We start from the raw sequence: 18354 nt of genomic DNA, 5'->3' as shown, positions 1-18354 counted from the left end.
TGCCTGAGAGGAGGCTGTGATCCTGTGGGAGACCCATGGAGAGAGTATCTCTCACTGGAACAGCTTGTCCTCAAAGGACTGCAGCCCGTGGAAGTGTGACCCACGCTGCAGCAGTTTGGGGAATACTACTGCCCATGGGGTGGACTCATGCTGGCAGAGTTCACGCAGAACTGGCACACTGTGGGAGGGACCCCATGGTGCAGCAGGGGAACACTCCTCATCCTTAGCAGCAGGAGAAACAATTTGTGATGAACTGACTATAACCCCCATACACTGCTGTGGTACCTCGTAGAGCTGTGAAGGAGGGAGAGGTGGGGGGAAGGTGTTTTTAAGGTCTTATTTTACTTCTCATTATCCTGCTCCGATTTTGTTGGTAACAAATTTAATTAATATCTCTAGTTCTAGCCTGTTTTGTCCGTGATGGTGTTTGGTAAGTGATGTCTCCTGGTCCTTACCTGCTGCAGAAGAACATCAGAACAATGAACAGGTCAGTAAGGCTGTGAAGATTGGAATAGCTCAAGTAGACTAAGGCTGGGAGCAAAAAAGAGAACTACTTCTAGCTCCAGGCCACTTCAGGACATCTAGGAAGAGGTGCAACACACAGATGGGCTCATGATTGAGAGGTGGACCTGACCATAGAGGCCATTACACAGGTTATCCATGAATGTGAAAGGTGTGCTGCCATCAAGCAAGCCACACAAGTGAAATATCCCTGGAATAGCGGGTGGTGGCTGGGTTTCCTGTATGGTGAGGCCTGGCAAATAGTTAACATTGGGCCACAAGCATGCCAAAGCAAGAGCTACATACTCAGTATGGCAGAGGCAACAACTGGCTAGAAGTGTACCATGCTTGGAACACAATCTCAGGTCTCAAGAGACACCTTTTGTGGTGACCTGGTACCCCAGAGAGAACTGAATCAGGCAATGGGACTTATTTCCAAATTAATCTCATAAACTCTTGAGCAAAGAAACATTGAGTGAATATATCACATCCCTTACCACCCACAAGCCTCTGGAAAAACTGAGAAATGCTGAAGACTGTTAAGAGCTTTAGGTAATGGGACATGGAAGCACTGGGATGCAAATTCTGCAGAAGCCACTTGGCTGGTCAGTGCTAGGGTTTGCTAACCTAGCATTGATCTGCTAACATCATCTGCTAACCTAACATCATCTGCTAACTGCACTGATACTGCCCAAACTGAGCCCATAGACACTGTGGGAGGAGATAAGGTCCCTGCACTATACACAGGAAAGTGGCTGGGGAAATCAGTGTGGATTCTCCTCCCATGAGAAAAGGAAAGCACATTAGTGGGATTGTCTTTACGCAAGGATCTGGGTACCTGGTTACCTGGTGGGTAACGTGGAAGGATGGGGAGACCCAGTGTGTACCTCAAGGAGATTTAACCTTGGGGGAAAAACAAACTGTGTGAGTTGCAGGAAGTAAAGGAGCAGGAATGACATGACCTGACTAAGAATGAACTTTGTGGGAAGCAAGGAGAATGTGATGATGATGTGAGCCAAAGATCAAGGCTGGTGACCAACAATCAAGTGTGCTGCTTCTCCTGTCCTGATCACCTATCCTGATGGAATAGAGCATAAGTCATGGATCTGGAGGGGTGGAGGAAGCCATGAAACAGGAGAATAATATCCATCTGTGAAAGGACAGGTTAATGAAGATGTATGTTTGGTATAGAGATGTTTCAAGGATGTAGTTTGGGTTGTATGTGTGGGTAAGAAGGAATTCCAGTAATAAGAAAGAAATACAGTGGACCAGTTGGAAGATAAATAAATTATATGGGATCTAAACATGACAAAAATAGTAGGGAATAAAGAGTGAAGATTGTACTGGATTTTGTAGCTCATCTTCCCTTAGCAGCCCTAAATGCTGCTAAGCGAAAGTTAGAAAGGTATGATGACACACAAGTGTTTTGGCTACTGCTGAGCAGTGCTGGCACAGCATCAGCGCTGTCTCTAACATTCCCCACTCCCCCACCGAGGGGATGAGAGGTGGCAAGATCCTAAGATGGGACACAACCAGGCCAGCTTGTCCGAATTAACCGAAGGGATATACCATACCATATAACATCAGCTCAGACACGAAAGCTAAGTGAGAGAGGAGGAATGAGGGACATTTACTATATCACAATGTTTGCTTTCTGGAGCAATCGCTATGTGCGCTGAAGCCCTGCTTCCCGGGAAGTGGCTGAACGTTGCTCACCAATGGTAAGTAGAGATTAATTTTTTTCCCCTTTGCTTATGTGCAAAAGCCTTTGCTATTGCTTTAGTAAACTGCCTTATCTCAAACACAGAAGTTGTTTTCCACGTTATTTTTCTCTCTCCTGGCCTGCTGGGAATGGGAGTAATAGAGCAGTTTGGGTACTGGAACCCATTACACATACTTTTCCACTAGTGGTACTTTGAAGAAGATAACAGTGACTGAGATAGGCTTCAAAATTTGAGATAATTTGCCTTCGGAGTATGAAACCCAGTGAACAGGACAGAAGGCTCTGCACTGTCAGCCCAGGATGACAACACAGCAGACCAGTATGTTGTATGAACAGACAGACTGCTCAGACAGACTGGTTCCCACTTGATTCAAGCCCTAAGCCCCACAAAACCTTAAATTCCCTCCCAAACCTCTCCCACCATAAGCGTTAGGTCTTGTAGAGATGGCAGGCCTTTGAGGTCACCACTGCACAACATATTCACAGTTACCTGACATTTTGGGTAGGGTTCCACCTCTCTGATGGCAGCTCTCCACTTTGTGGGTCATCTACAGGTGGGTGAAGAATTGAAATACATACATCTCCATTCTGCAAGACAGAAAAAAGCAATGAGAATAGCTTGTCTGGAGGCTGAGGGGTGATGACTCAAATCCACCACTCTGGCTGTCTTTGATCAGTTTAACCTTGTTGATATGAACATCCAAGTGCCAGCAAAAACCAACAAGGGCTGGAAATGGTTCTGAATTCTTCCTGGATTTACTTTATACCCAGGGGTTAGCCTGCAAACTGGCAAAATATCCCAATATAAAATCAAGAGGTTTAAAGAATGTACTGAAGTAAGCAAAAACAGTAATAATGTAACATAAAACTAAATTGGTCTCCAGATAGCAAGTACTACTGTCACAGTGACATAAGGTTTAATCACAGGAGACCCCAAGAAGGGTTAAAGAAAATTTGTCTTCCCACTGGTAGCTTGAGCTAGCTACAGGAAGTTTTTGAACTGAAGGGTTTAATCACTGTCTACTAGCTCAGGTATGAAAACATTACGTCTCCCAGGACACAAGGATCTTGAACAGATGGTGTGGGGCAGGCTTACATAGCTCTCCTAGGACACAGCTGTTCAAAATACCGGATGAAAAAGGAGATGCTCTCTGAAGGTTTCAGCGAAAATCCCTTGCAGCATGCAAAAGGAAGAATATTCTGGCAGCATATGGAAGCCATACAGCCACATAATCCTCAATATGTGTTCTACTCACCAGTGTTATGGTCTGAATATAGATTTAAAGCTCCATAATGCCTATTTAGGAAAGCTGTCAACCCAATTCTCCATTAGCAACAGCACTCTGACACAATTGCTTTGTAGGAGGGCTGGAGTAGTATCCGCCCCAGCTGATATCCTCCACTGAGGCAGACTCCAGGGACTCAGATGGTACCAGTGTCTTACTGCAAGATGAGGTGAAGGTGCAGATGAGGCTTGAGGCCAGCCAGCAGATATTTGCCTCTCCAGGCCCCACGGGCTTTGCTCTCCCTTGCAGCCACCTGTGGGGCAGCACTCATGCTTGCAACCCCAGTCCAGGGCACAGGCTGATGACAGGATCTGCTCTATTCAGGACTCCAGGCTGGCAGCTTCCCACACACCTGGTCTCACATCCTTCCAACACTGCTCAGAGCATAGAACAGGGCTGCTCACAGCAACAGCATCTGTGCCTTTGAGCCCAGGCCAGTGATCACAGCTACAGATAGCAGCAGCCCACCTGGGGGGTTGTGATCTGTATCTAGATTTCAGTGGTGCACTATTCATGCCAGGTATGCTAATCTAGCAGGCCCTTGTCACTTTGAAGCAGGTTTTAGTCAAGAACACAGCAAGGCAGCACCTGGAGCTGCTGAATTCCAAAGCACATACTTACATTGCTGGAACAGTTTGCTTTAAGAAGGCAGTTTCCCTTTTAGGACCCCAACAGGCTTGTGAAATCTTCAAATTTTTTTAGTATCACTCCAAGCTGAAGTTAACTTTACTACTATCAGATTATGCTCAGTTTACTCTGCCATCACTAATGATTTCCATTAGTTTTTCCTTTAACCTTTTCCTGGAAGAATGCAATGCTAGTGGCCCAGAGGAAGTATCTCAGCACTTGGGAAAAGTTCCTGAAGCAATCGGGTCAGCAGCATGTGGACAAGCACATACTTGGCAAAATGAAGAGAGAGGGAAGCAACAATGGGAGAAATTTTTGTCTTATCAGAATCAATGTTACATGTTTGGGAACTGGACTGCATTAAGAATCTGGAAGGGTAAAGGTATAATGAGACTTGATGAGGTCATCACAAAGTCTTACGGATCAGGAGAGTCAGGGGCCAAGCCTTTCCCTACATGCTTTTTTGAAAGACATAAACAAGGAGAATGGGGTATTTATCTGCCATTGAGATATATCCTCCATTTCTATCAGGACTGAGAATTGTTATGCCATAAAAATAAAGGGCAAGTGAATGGAATTTTATCAAAGTTCAATTAGATGACCCAAGTAAACCAGAAATGAGAAAAACACACATTGCTCAAGTCTCACTGCTCAGAATTGGAACGTCAGCCCCAGCCTCTCCATCTGGTCCTACCAGCAGATTCCGTAAACTTCTACTTTCTTTCATCTTCCTTGCACTAAGAGGGGATTTTTGTCCCCCTCCTCCTGAAAAACCCTCAAACACTTTGCTGAGATAGTCTCAGTTTCATTTGGAGTTATCCCAGTGCCTCATCTTCATTGCTTAAATGTTGTTTCCAAAACAGCCTGCAAGCTGCTTCAGATTCCCTCAGCTACAAGAAATACTGCTATCAACACAAAGCTGAGAGCTCGTGTATTTGAAGAGCAAACCCAAAATACAACCATCAAGTTTTGGGTTAGCTCCTCCTGCTGCCTTCAGTTGTTTCTAGTCAATTTTTCATCTTTTTCACCAGGACTGGGAGAGGTCCTTTCCAAGGCTTGTTTTTTGCACATTTCATTTTGGTAACCATTTGCCACTCACCTCCTGCATGAGGATTTCCAGATACAGAATCAATACCCACAGTATGGGTCTGCAATTATCTGAAGATTTCAAAGTTGTTTTTATTTATAGATCAAAATTCCATGTAACTGAAATAGAGCCTTTAAGAGAAACACCATCCTTGGCTACAGGAAAGATCCTGTGCCAAGTACAAAACCCACATTAGAAAACCATCAGATAACTGATCTGAGGATGTCCCCGGACTTAGGGCAATCCCCTAGAGCAGTCAATAATTAAAGTGGGTTAATATCCTGTTCTGCACTGAAGTTTGGCAAGGTTTCTAGCCATTTATTACTAAGCCATCAATGCAGATCTCACCATGATATTTGAAGCACACCCATTCCAAGCATGGGCATTTGGCAGCAAGAACTTATCAGAAAGGACTTTCCAAGCCCAAGCCATCAACTGAAGCCTCTATTTGTTCAGGGATGGAAGAGAATGACATTCCAGTTTTCAGGTGGGTTGAAAGGAAGTCTGCAGAACCCCTCATAAGAAAGCCTGTGATAAGGTGAGAGACCTGCACCAAAAGGAACATTTTGAAATCCTTTAGCTCCCAAAACTATAGAGGCAGTGCTCCTTAGCAGGTTGACATTCTTCTAGGATACCCAAAAGTTCAGCTAGGATTTGGCTGGCCTCCACTAAAAGTCAAGTTTTGAACCAAAACAGGCCTTCAGCCTTTAAATACAGCTCTATGGAACTGGGTGATATTGAACCAATTGCCTCTATATAGAATCACTCCTCTTCTGGACCTGCTGTGTAGTTCTATTGTGATCCAATTGCTGACAGCCCACAGCCTTGACTACCCTCTGAAAGTAACCCATACATGTACTGAATTTAAGGAAGCAGAAAGCTCTCTCACACCCCCCAGAAAAAAATTATTTAAAAAACACCTTACCTCATAAATGTTGGGGTGCCACATTTTGGTCAGGAATCTGAAGGTAGGTGGTGAATATGGATAGTCAATAGGAAATTTAATGTGAGCCTGAAAAAAAGCAGAATATTTTAGGTATGAAACAGAACAAAAAAGACCAACAAGAAACAACTACAGTGAAAAGACTGGGGGGAAAAATTCGTTAAGGTTACTAAATTGCTCATTTTATAAACCAGCGCCCAAGTGGCCCCACAGTGTAATTCTTTGCAATTTCTTATGAGCAAAACACTAACTGAACAAGAAAACTCAAAATGCCTGGGCTGGTAATGCTCAGAAAACAAGCCAAAATGCCTTTACCATGTCCTAATTCAAGGAGCACTATTCAACAGCTGTCGTTAAACAGGGTAAAATATACTGGAAAATATTTAACTTGAGAGCGCACTGCTCTCTTTTTGAGTTCAAAAGTAGACTATAAGCTGAATAGACCTGTTTTATATTTTCCTGTACAAATATTTAAAATTACTCTTCCCATGATGGAAAAAAAAACCATTGTTACATAACTTGCTCTAGTTATTTTGTCTTTCTTTGAAAGTTAAGCTGGTCCATCCACCTATATTTCTAATACTACATGTTTTGCCACCACAGGCATTTTTGAAGTCTCAACATCATCAGTGTCTGTTTAATAAATCAGTACACCTTGAGGAATATTGATGGGCAATGACAGCAAACATCTTGCAGTGGTCAACGACCATCTGTGGGGCACAACTCTTTGAGTCGAGTCGGTTGTGGGAAGGCTGCAGAGATCCTAGCACTGGAAATCAACTTCTCTGTGCTGTCCTGCCATTCACAGCAGTCTGAATATGGACTGATCAAGTGTCCAAAATACTTCTCTCTGGAAGGTGGTCTTGCACACTGCTTGCTGTGCTGTGGAGCACAAACCCTTTCCTTGGAACTGCTCAACCCACCAAAAAGTCCTACTGCCAGCCCCGCAAGGGATCTCCAAAGAAGCATCTTCTGGTCCTTCAAACACAACCAGGTTCTTTTGCAACGGAGAATGCAAGAAGAGATTCCAAAAGCAAGATTCATATTTATCCTGATTTGAGACAAATTTAGGAGGAAACCTAGTCACCCTAGGACAACATGGAGCAGAATTCCAAGTCACTCTCCTCCACTTAAGTACCTAACCATGCCACTTGTTCAACCAGAGAAACTTTGGAAAGATTTCTTCCATAATATACAGAAGGAGACAACCAAATAAATGGATTACAGAACTGTTAAGTACCTGACTACAGTTTTACTTATCAGCACATACCTTTGCCCTACAACCCAAATTTTATGAGGTCAGAGTGTCAGATTGTCAAGAAAAGAAGGTCTTCTATTCACCTTTATGAAAGAAATTCACAGTTCACATGGCCTTATGGTCTGTAGATGCCTACTCATGACTGCGTGTGGGCATGTTACAGCAGCACTGAGTCCTCACCCCGCAGTCATTTGTCACAGCACACTCACAGCCAAGAGATTTATGATCCTCTTGAACAATCCCATAGTTTAAGACCAGTGGCACGAATGCCATTGCTCCAAGAGCAGTGACTGAATGGCTCTTGTCACCACACACTGCTGCAGCAAGGACATGCCTGGGTCCACAACATGCTGCAGAGTGAGCAGAGCAGAGATCTACCCAGGGCAGGGCACATTCATTCCAACTCAAGTGCTTGCATCATATAGCTGCAGACTCCTCCAGACACTGGGGTTTTCCCAAGAAAGCCCATTCCTGTGCGTACACACAGTTTTGTGAGATCTAAGACACAAAACAGCAAAAGGACAGAGACTGAAAATGCAAGAGACAACAAGACTCAGGGTTGAGCTACCTACAAGATGTCTTAGCAAAATCTGTCTTCTACACAGCCACAGCTTCCACGTGACCAAAACAAAAAGCACTGTGCCAGTAGATTACCAGCACTGCCATGCTTACAGCCCATATAGATGTTCAAGGAGTGCAGGTCTCATTCCTCCCAGTAAATCCCCTCTGCTTTCAAACTGTCTAATCCCAAGGGGTTTGTCTCAGCAAGACCACTCCAGAAAGCTGAGCCTGAGGCATCAGTATGTCCCTGTATGTGATGCAGACGCTGTAGATCCTGGATCCACAGGATTTGGAAAAACTGTTCCAAATTTCTAAATCCTGTTTGACAAACACAGTTCGTTATTAGAGAAGGACTATCTGCCTACAATAACTATCACCATGGAATGCAGTGTTGTGCCTTATGAAGGATTCTCTTGAGCTCTAGGAACAGAAAATGCAACTGGAGAAATAAGAGAAATCTTTCCTTCCACATGTGGGCAGCTAAGAACCTAGCTTCACTGTAATACATCACATATTTAGAGAAAGCAGTCACATTACATGGTGACCAGCTATTTCTAACCACTCTGTAGCTCTTTAGCACACTGAGGTTCTGTACTGGAACATAAAGCAAGTGAGGCTTCTCTACAAACCTGATTTCAGAGTCAAAAGCTCCCAAAACAGAAAACCTCAAATTACCACAGGGATTTTTTCCCAAACAAAAAGAGCACCACTGTCAGCTCCCCATGGTGAGATCATCCAGAATTTGAAAGTGAAACCAAACACTTTTCCAGGCCATTACAAAGAGGTCTGAGAGAATTACCTCATCTCTTCTGCAAGAGAAACCATGGGAAGTTACGTAAGCCTACTCTGCTCTCACTGAATGCTCTTTGAGTTTCTGTGTGGGTTAAGCAAGCCAAGAATTTCCAAGACAAGCTGCAAGACTGCTTGCAAAGATGCAGCAACAGCCACAGCTACAGGTCATCTTTTTCCCCACTGAAAGCCTGAATCTAAACATGTTAAAAAAATACCAAATTAAGCAATCAACCTAATTTTAAATAGAGCTCACAGAATAGTTTTCCCCTACAATTTCACTGATATAAGGCAAAAAAATCTGTTAAACTCAGCCAGGCTGCTAGATACTAGAGAGTGGCAGAGTTTCCAGGCAGCTTGTTGTTAGCTCAGTTACAGCCACACAAACCAATTTAGGAGGACTAAATATGCTGGTAATGGTAAATTAAGTATGTAGCTCAGTTCCCCCCTGCATGTTCCAAACAGTTACCACATTCACCACGTTCCTGACTCCAGGAACTGATTTTAGCCAGCTGCATGCCATGGCTCCTTGACATCACTGAAGATACTCAATAGATAGCTGGTGAAGACCAGTCACAATCAACCCATTCCTCCCTTCCCCAGTTTGTAACTAGTCATGCTTATAGTTCCTAGAAAAATAATAAACTCTTCTAAATAGTCCAGCCTGACAGAAGATACAGCCCTTTACATTTACAGCTACCACAACAACTTCAACTTCCAAATTACACCATAGCACATATTTTAAGAATATTGCTACTAGCAAAGTCACTTTGTTTCCTATTTTACTGCTTCCCTGCATCTTCAACAGAGACGGCACTTCAGGTTTGTTAATTTTCTTTAAGTTGGAAAAGACAAAAGCACAGGTTCTGCTATGTATGCCAGAAAAATACAGTCTCACTAGACCTTACGTGACTGAAAATATAAACCTATAATTTCTGCCAACCACTGAATTATTCACTGATTCAGTCACTATGAATAACTATTACAGCAACTTTGTTTCTTGAGATCTTGCTACACACTTGACTCAACACTTAAACTTGTGTCACAACTACTCCAAGCACTCCAGGCTTGGGGCAGAGAGGCTGGAAAGCTGCCTGGCAGGAAAGGACCTAGGGGAGCTGGTTGACAATGGCTGAACATGAACCAGCATGTGCCCAAGTGGCCAAGCATCCTGGTCTGGATCAGCAATAGTGAAGCCAGTGGGACTAACACAAGCAAGACTCCCTCCCAGCCTCAGTCCTTGTTCCAGCCTAGCTGTAAATAACACTTCAGGAGCCTGACACTGATTTTTTTACCTCCATTTCAAGCTGACAAAACTGAGATTCCTGATTTTTAGGCAGAAAGTGAAGGAATGTTGAATCCATCCTACCTACTCAGTGCAGACAGGTCATGGGGGGAGCACACACATGTTCCTGGAAGTGCCATTTAGAGATTACTTTTATTTCAAAACATCACGTGCTTAATGCTAGTCCTTCTAAAACTCTGCATTAGTGAGAGCAAGGACCTTTAGCAAATCATATTTAAGATCAGGTATAAAGGAAGTGGTTTGAGTTTTGAAATTAGTTTGCTGTTATTTGTAATTATCTGCTACAGCCAGCCCACAGATAAGCTCCTATTGACTCTGTGCAGGTACTACCAAGGTCTCTTACAGATCACCCACCTGCCCCGGCAGAGTTGCAGACAGCACAAGGACTCCTCACTCTCCTTCTTAAGGGGCACAACCAGGCTCCCCACTGTGCTCCTGCTGACTGCTCCACACACTGAACATGAACAGGAACTACAGGCCACTACCAGGTTAAGTGGTTGTATCTAATCCCACAAAACGCCCTTTCCTGCTTCTGGTGCATCACACATTATACAATTCATTTACGGAATCTCCTCTTCCACGTTAAGCCTGCATGCAGTGCAGGCAGTATGTGCATGCAGTATTAAACACTGTGTGCTGGAAAGCATGTTCAGTAGAGGCCAGCAGTCAGTACCAGCAGCCGGTTTCTCACAGCAGTGAGGTTTAAAGCACCTCATTATCATCCAGCTCACAACATGTAAACCGGCATTATAGCCAGTCCCACTGCACTGTCAACTATGTGGTGAGGTAAAAATGAATGTAGAGCCAACACTCCTATTTGAGCTCTATTTGTGACTTATGGCCTACGTAATTTCTTGTGGCAGAGCTGGGTGCTAGCCTGGTACTATAAATCCAGTTATTAATTCATTTCTCAGCAACACTGTATTAGTGTTTATTGACATCTGTTGTGCTTTCAGAGAATAGGAGAAGCACATCTCTGATCCAAGATTAATGACCAGGCCACTGAAGTCTTCTGAGTTCTGAAAAATCCCTTGGTGCTGCAGTGGCCATATCAACAGTAACAGCAGAAAACCCCTTATATCCCACATTACCTGCACTGTTTCATAAGGAATTTAAATAATAAAGATCTGACTGTGAAGAATGAATTAGATCTCATGAGAAGGCCATGAAGCATCTAAACAAAAAAGAAGCTAGAGCCAAAATTCAGCAGAGCAATGATGAGTCAAGAAGTAAGGCTAGCTTACACAATCAGAGACTGGTTTGACAGGCACCAGCCCATTCTTGTTTCACACTAAATCGTATATCATACACATTTCCTAATTTAGTTATCTGGGGCACTACTAAATCTGTTGTTCTCAATGGAAGACTCCTTTGCAACTAACTAGACTTCCTTTTATCAGAATGTCTTTTAACAGTAAGATGCTATTAAATATTTATCTGTAATATTTTATCTGCAATGTTCATAAAGCTGAGATTGTTGGCAAGTCATCCAACCCAAACCAAAGCAGGTAAAGGGACAGATTACACGAGCACCACCTACACTCAGCTAACAACTACCAGGTTGATTTCCACTGCTTTGATTGTCAGTTTGACTTTTCATGATGCTACAGAAAATGCTATAATTTCAACAAGCGCAGGAGATGCAGCATTTAGCAAGAGATATTGAATTGGAAACAGTGGCATCCTGACACAACAGAGTATTTATTCTATAACCTCCCCATTTTGACTCAGCTTTTGCTCTTGTCTGCTGTCTCATCACTGAGAAGGCCATTACCAGCAGCTATGTAAGATATGCCACCAAACAGAATTACTTGATCCTCTTTCATAGAGCTAGTTGTCGGTTCAACAACTTCACTGAGTTTTGACACAGGGGCCAAACAATAAAGCAATTTCAAATTCCCACGAGAGATAGCTGATGTCATATTGAGGTTTATGTATTTTCCCAGGAATTCCCATGCTGAAATATTACAAGATTCCACCCTCAATTTAACCTTTACTCCAGGATCAGGCCTGATTTTAGGAGACAAAAAGATTAAGATGGAATATATCAGAGACTGTGACAAGCCATATGTTAGGAGGCTTCTGCCATGGCTGAAGGCTTTATGTAGAGATTGTGCTCTTGGATCTGATGCCTTCAGGTTGCTCACAGACTCTACACAGGCTTGAGATTGGGGTCATTGTGTGTGTGCTATGCGGAGAGGCTCCTCTCTGTGACTACCTTCCAGGCAGAAACAGATGACTCAGTTCTTATTTAGCTCTGTACAAACATACTGACTTCCCCATTTAGACAAAATAGGAAGAATAACTCCAAACGTGTGAAACTTAAGTTTCCCTGTGCAGCCTGATATTTACTGAAGGAGCCAGAGATACTTGGGAATACCACATCTAAAGTTTAAACCAAATCATGCATCTTCCATTAGGTCTTTGCTTCAGAGTAGAAGCTGGGACTTGAAATACCCTGCTGTACGTATAACTGAGCATGCTGGTACCTGAACTGCTAAAGCTCTCACATGAGCATAACTATTCTAGAAACAGTTTCTGTCTGCCTCAGATAATGCAATTTTCTATCTCTTTCCATTTGTGAAAACAATTAGTTTTGCTGGAGCAGTGGAGGGAATATTTCAGACTGCTTATACAAAGTATCACGGTACATTACTGGCATCTTGTGTAGAAGTCCTCCAATTACATATGTAGAGGGTTGTCATTTTGGGCACCTCTGTCTACTTGCCAGGCTTCAGGGTCCAAAAGATTGTCTCTTTTAGCAAGAATTGAATTAGCCTATGACATCTTCAATATTTTGTTCAATCTCACACTTTGGAATTTAACTTTACTGGGTAAGTAATTCTTATTTTCTTGAGGCAGATTTACACAAGCACATCTGTGGAAAGGCTGACTATGACACAGTTTGATATACTTCAGACTTATCCTGGTAATTTATCAGTGGGATTGACTGACAGTGGGATTAAGGGCACCCTCAGTAAATTCACTAATGACACCGAACTCTGTAGTGCAATCACACTCTGGAAGGAAGGGATGCCACCTGAAGGGACCGGGACAGGCTGGAGAGGTGGGACTGTGCAAACCTCATGATGTTCAACAAACTGAAGTGTGAGGTCCTACACCTGGATTGTGGCACACCCACAGAGAAGTGAGTGATTGAAAGCAGCCTGGCAGAGAAGGCCTGGGGGCGATGGTTGATGAGTAATTCGATGTGAGCCAGCAGCGAGCACTCACAGCCCAGAAAGCCAAATGTATCCTGGGATAAATCCAAAGAAGTGTGACCAACAGGTCAAGGGTTATCATTCTCCCCCTCCACTCTTGTGACATCCCACTTGGATTACTGCATTCAGTTACGGTGGCGCCAGCACAGCGAAGGACATGGAAGTGTTGGAGCAAGTCCAGAGGAGGCCACAAAATTGCTGAGAGAACTGGGGCACCTCCCCTATGCAGACAGACTGAGAAGGTTGGGGCTGTTCAGGCTGGTGAAGAGAAGGTTGCGTGGAAACCCCATAGGAACCTTTCAGTATCCGAAGGAGCCTATATGGAAGCTGGAGAGGGACTCATCATCAGGAACTGTAGATGGGACAAAGAGAAATGGGCACAAAATGAAAGAGGGGAAATTGAGTTTAGATATTAGGAGAAGATTCTTTACTGTGAGGGTGGTGAGACACTAGCACAGGTTGCCCAAAGAAGCTGCAGATGCCCCATCCCTGCAAGTGTTCAAGGCCAGACTGGATAAGGTTTTGAACCTAGTCTAGTGGGAGGTGTCCTTGCCCACAGCAGGGGGGTTGGGACTGGATTATCTTTAAGGTCCCTCCCAAACTCTTAAGGTTTTGTGATTAATCACTGCCAAAACACATTCCAATTTTCAATAATGCTGGACAGAGTGTCTGTGAACTCACCTGTTCATTCCAACCAAAACATCTTTACCAAAACACAGCAGATTGTTTTGTTGCTCTGTGAAGCAAGCCATACTATTTGTATCTGCCAAGTGAAGAGATGTCCAAGCTCGCACAGTGTGAGAACACCCTTTCCTTCAGCCTGTTTTTACTATTTTTAGTCAATTCTTTAAACAAGTACCATTCATGAGTCAGTGAATGACTAATTGCCTTGATTCTCTTCCTATGTAAGCCAGGCTGGAAAGCTCTTCTCAAGGGACAGCCCATCACATGTTCTGCTAAAAACACAGGGCAGGTCTTGATGCAGTCACCTCTTTCATAAGCAGCAAGGAGAAAAGCATATTTATAGCATTTTAAGTGTAAACCCTAGCACTGTGCTGCAGTGTTACACAACTTTGCCTTTCCCAGCATGGCAGGCAGCAGCTCTCTGATGAGACTTCTCGAGCTGGCATCCCAGCAGCCTTTCTTTAAATAAGGGTCACAGGCATCTGGAAGGTGGATGGCAGCACTCAGAAACTGCAGTTGAAATCTTATCTATGCTGGCTGCCATGCAGAAGCCAACTAAGCATCTGTGCAGCCTTGTCACTTGTTTTTGAGCCGCTGCATTACGGATTGTAAGCCCTCCTGCTTGGAGCTGGACACAGGCAGTAAATCTAGGCAGACTGAGCAGCAGCAAGCAAGTCTGCTGGACTGTACCACTTTAGCAAGCAGCTAAATCAGCAGCACCATCTCCTAGTGTGGAGACCCAATCAGCAATGTGTTAGTCTAGATGTATAACCCTATAGTGACACAACTGTATTTTATGCATAGCCCCACCCAATGTACCACCCATCTGAAAAGTGTCTCTGATCCTGCACAAGTGAAGTCTGATATGCGTGCAGCAGCTGGCTCCTGCCCAGCATTTTCCAGTTCACTGCAGGAGCCAGCATTGTGTCAGAAAGTATTTGCTAGCAAGAAGCTTATATGTGAGACAAAAAGGCACATTTTCACAATATTGCATGATGCACCTGCCGGCTTCATAATTATGGGATGCTCTGACCGAATATAAAGTTTTAGCTTGGATAAATGCATTAGCTGATACACAGACATCCTTGCTCCCCAGGCAAGGATGGAGCCTATTCTTTCTACAGTAACAGGTTTTGGGTGGGCTTTCTTTGCTAGTGAGGAACCAAATTAAAGAGGCATTCAGCATTCTGTCATTCTTCACCTCTTTTCGCCCCTGCCTTGTGCTTCAGAGGATTTGGAGGTCACAGCATTACAACCAGTATTACTTTACAATGGATTTACAAGAGAAAAATACAACACTGGAGTGAAGGCTAGCATTAATATTTCTACCTATGTTCCAACAAGCTCCCATGTCAATTACTAATACAATATCCAGATAAAGGCAAAAACCTCAGTTTGCTGAAAAATCTCCTGAAAGAGCCAGCAAAAGGGAGCAAAGCAGGTTGAGTCATCTGCAGTGCAGCATAATTTAAGGTATCATTTATACTTCTTATAAAAGCAGAACTACTGCAGTCAAACAAGCTTAGTACAAGAATACACAGCCCTGAAATTCAAGCTTGTATTTAATTAATTGGAACCATTAAGTTTGAAGGTATACCAGGTGAGAGTAGCAGACAGGAAGAACCACTTAAACCTACCACAGGTCAAGAGGATTAAGGTCAAGGCAAAAAATGAATGAGACAGGTGTAAGATGAGAATAGAGGAAAAGGATCTTATCACTTGGACAAAGAAAGATGGAACTTATAGGAAAGTCAAACAAAAGTTGTACAAATGTGTGACTAAAAGCAACCCTTAAAGTAGCTTTCATATTATGCACTATTTCCTGCCCATACAAAGAAAGGATTTGAAGGGAAATTAGAACTAATTTCATTTTTCTTCCTGTATTCAAGCATGTCATAGATATTGCTCTTGATTCAAAGTGTCATATCTGACTTCAGAAGAAATTTGTGTGACAGATCATGTGTGACTGGCATAACAGTGAAGATAAGACAAGATCCATGGTACATCCGAAGTCTGCTCTTACTAAGAACTGGAATGCTGCTGAAAAAAATCTCCCAAACCCAACACTGGGGAAAAAAGCAGGCCAGTCTAAGGTGACCAACAAGATGAACTACAGTACTAGTTAACAGCAAGAGCTCTTGCAAGAGGTGCTGTATTTATAAAGATCTGTAGGACCAGGTGATCTCTCAAGGGAAAAAAAAAAAAAAGAGTATTTCCAAACAAAATAAATTTTCTATTATGAGACATCATTTTCTACTTAGACTCTTCTGGTATCTACCTTCTTATGATTATTGGATAACTTATTTTTCAGCTCTGTTTTCAGCTCTGCTTTTTAAGGTCTTAAATTGTTTGCCTGAATGTTAGAGAAACAGACAAAATATGACCTTCCAAAGCATTTTCATGTGCATGCCAATAGCCTCATAGCAACTCTGTGTGTTGAAGCCTCCTCAGAAGCTTTCATGTTGCCTTCCTGCAAAGACTCATCTAAAAACTCCTCCACTTTCTCAATAACAACATCATCATATGTAATTATCTGTGATAGAGAGACCACTTATAGGAATGCACACTGTGTCTGACAGCTCAAGTACAGTGCTCCAGCACGCTTCCACACTCAGAAAATGTAGCATCCGTATAGTCAGTTTGGAAACTGGGTTCTCTTACTCCATCCAGAGAAAAATGACACCCACACATCTGCAAAAAACTAGACTTGATTGTGTATGGAATAAGCCAAGGCTACCAAACCCTAAGACTGGCAAGAACAGACAATTCATCCATATTTGTATGCTGGACAATCCCATGATGATACTCTTTCCTGTCTGATCAGATTAATGCTTGAAAACTTTGTGTTAGGCCGTTAGATAAGACACAGTGCACCTGATACACTCTATCAAATTACAATGCAGTAATAAGCATTTTGCAGCAAAAGTCAGTGTTTTTTAAGTACAGCCCTATCATGGTAAACTCACCTCAGTTACACAATGAAGCCTGCAAAGCATAAAATAACCTGTGCTGGTAATAAAACCTTATTTATGCTAGGATAAAATATGTTCATGTTAAAAGAAAATTATTTACCCTCACTGACCATTAAGTATTTTTGTGACTGTTTTTTCCACCTACTAGCAAGTAACACAAGCTTCTAGGTGCTGATGCTTTAAGTTTCATCAGTAGTTAATAACCAGTAACTATTCCAAACAGATGATTTGAATTCGGCCTAGTAGCAAGCGAATGGCTGTATTTTGATGTTTAAAAAAAAATAATTCACTGCTTGTAAAGAGGTGTTACAGTGACAGATTCAGACATCTGCATGCTACTTAGAGTATAAGCTGCTTCCTGCTACAGAAATGAATCCAAAGCATGACTTGGAGGAGCCTCTAGTGGTGATAAAGTAGATGTGATTATGAATTAGCAGATGCTCAAGGATAAGCTAAGAGCCTTGCTGGCAATTCATGTAGCCTACAGATACATGACTCCTAGTCAAGTTACCAGCAATGCGACCTGCAAGCCACGCACACACACTTGGGACCAAGTAGGATGTTTTCAGTAGTGCTCTACCTACAAGTTTTACCTTGCCTTGATTCAATAAGGGAACCATACAGCTTGCTTCTTGACCTCTTCAGCTTGTAGGCAACATTTAGTGCAAAAAATTGAACAGAAGGATATCCTAACAACTTATTTAATCTCTTTCAGACTAATATTTTTTGCAGGGAAGTAGATGCACAACATCCTGTGGCAATTATTACTACAATTTTAACTGCATACTATGTAAAAATTCCACTTTTGTTTTGACTTGCTTCATAATTCCATTTAATGCATATTCATTCTTAAACTGGGAAAGACAGTAAACTGTCATCCTCTCTTGACTTTTTTTTGGTGTAATGCATGGCTTTATAATCCCTAATTGTACCCCTCCAAAGTCATTACCTCAAGAACTCTGAAAGTTCCCTAGAATGGGGAGCAGTGTTGGCACCAGTTTCCTCCAAGAAGTTATACTGACACAGGCAGACCACTGTTTTTAAATAAACTGTGTCTATGCAGACAGAAGGCAAGGATGTGTAAGCCTTGCATTGCAGAAACACATCCTTTGAGCAATTTTACAGTGATGTTAGAGCAGTATCTTCCACAGGTAACAACACTGGAGAATGTTTTGTTGCTGCAAAAGGACTTTTCCAGAGCATGAACTTTGATAACATCAGCTGGAAGCAGTTCTGTTTGAACGCCATTGGCAAGACCATCAGGTGTCATTAACTGTGAAGTTTCTCCAATCTTGTGACCTGTTGCAGCCGCATTGATGTGGCACATAACTGGAAAGCTGCTTTCACTCTTTCAGGAGGCCCTATAACATTACCCTTTTTGGTAAGCACTAATACC

General features: G+C 42.8%; 1 protein-coding gene across 1 annotated transcript in view; it reads right to left on the bottom strand.

Moving 5' to 3' along the window:
* UBE2R2 (ubiquitin conjugating enzyme E2 R2) overlaps positions 1–18354 on the bottom strand; it is a 54641-nt gene that overhangs the window by 8781 nt on the left and 27506 nt on the right. The window contains exons 2-3 of the mRNA XM_054003374.1: positions 6150–6236; positions 2715–2812 (exon numbers count right to left, since the gene is read on the bottom strand). Coding sequence (XP_053859349.1) covers positions 2715–2812; positions 6150–6236 — 185 coding nt within the window. The remainder of the gene's footprint in view (positions 1–2714; positions 2813–6149; positions 6237–18354) is intronic.

This window comes from Vidua macroura, chromosome Z (genome assembly GCF_024509145.1).
Source record: "Vidua macroura isolate BioBank_ID:100142 chromosome Z, ASM2450914v1, whole genome shotgun sequence".
In the NCBI taxonomy this organism is placed as follows: Eukaryota; Metazoa; Chordata; class Aves; order Passeriformes; family Viduidae; genus Vidua; species Vidua macroura.
Note: the sequence above shows the minus strand (reverse complement) of the source record. Positions and strands in the feature narration are given on the sequence as shown.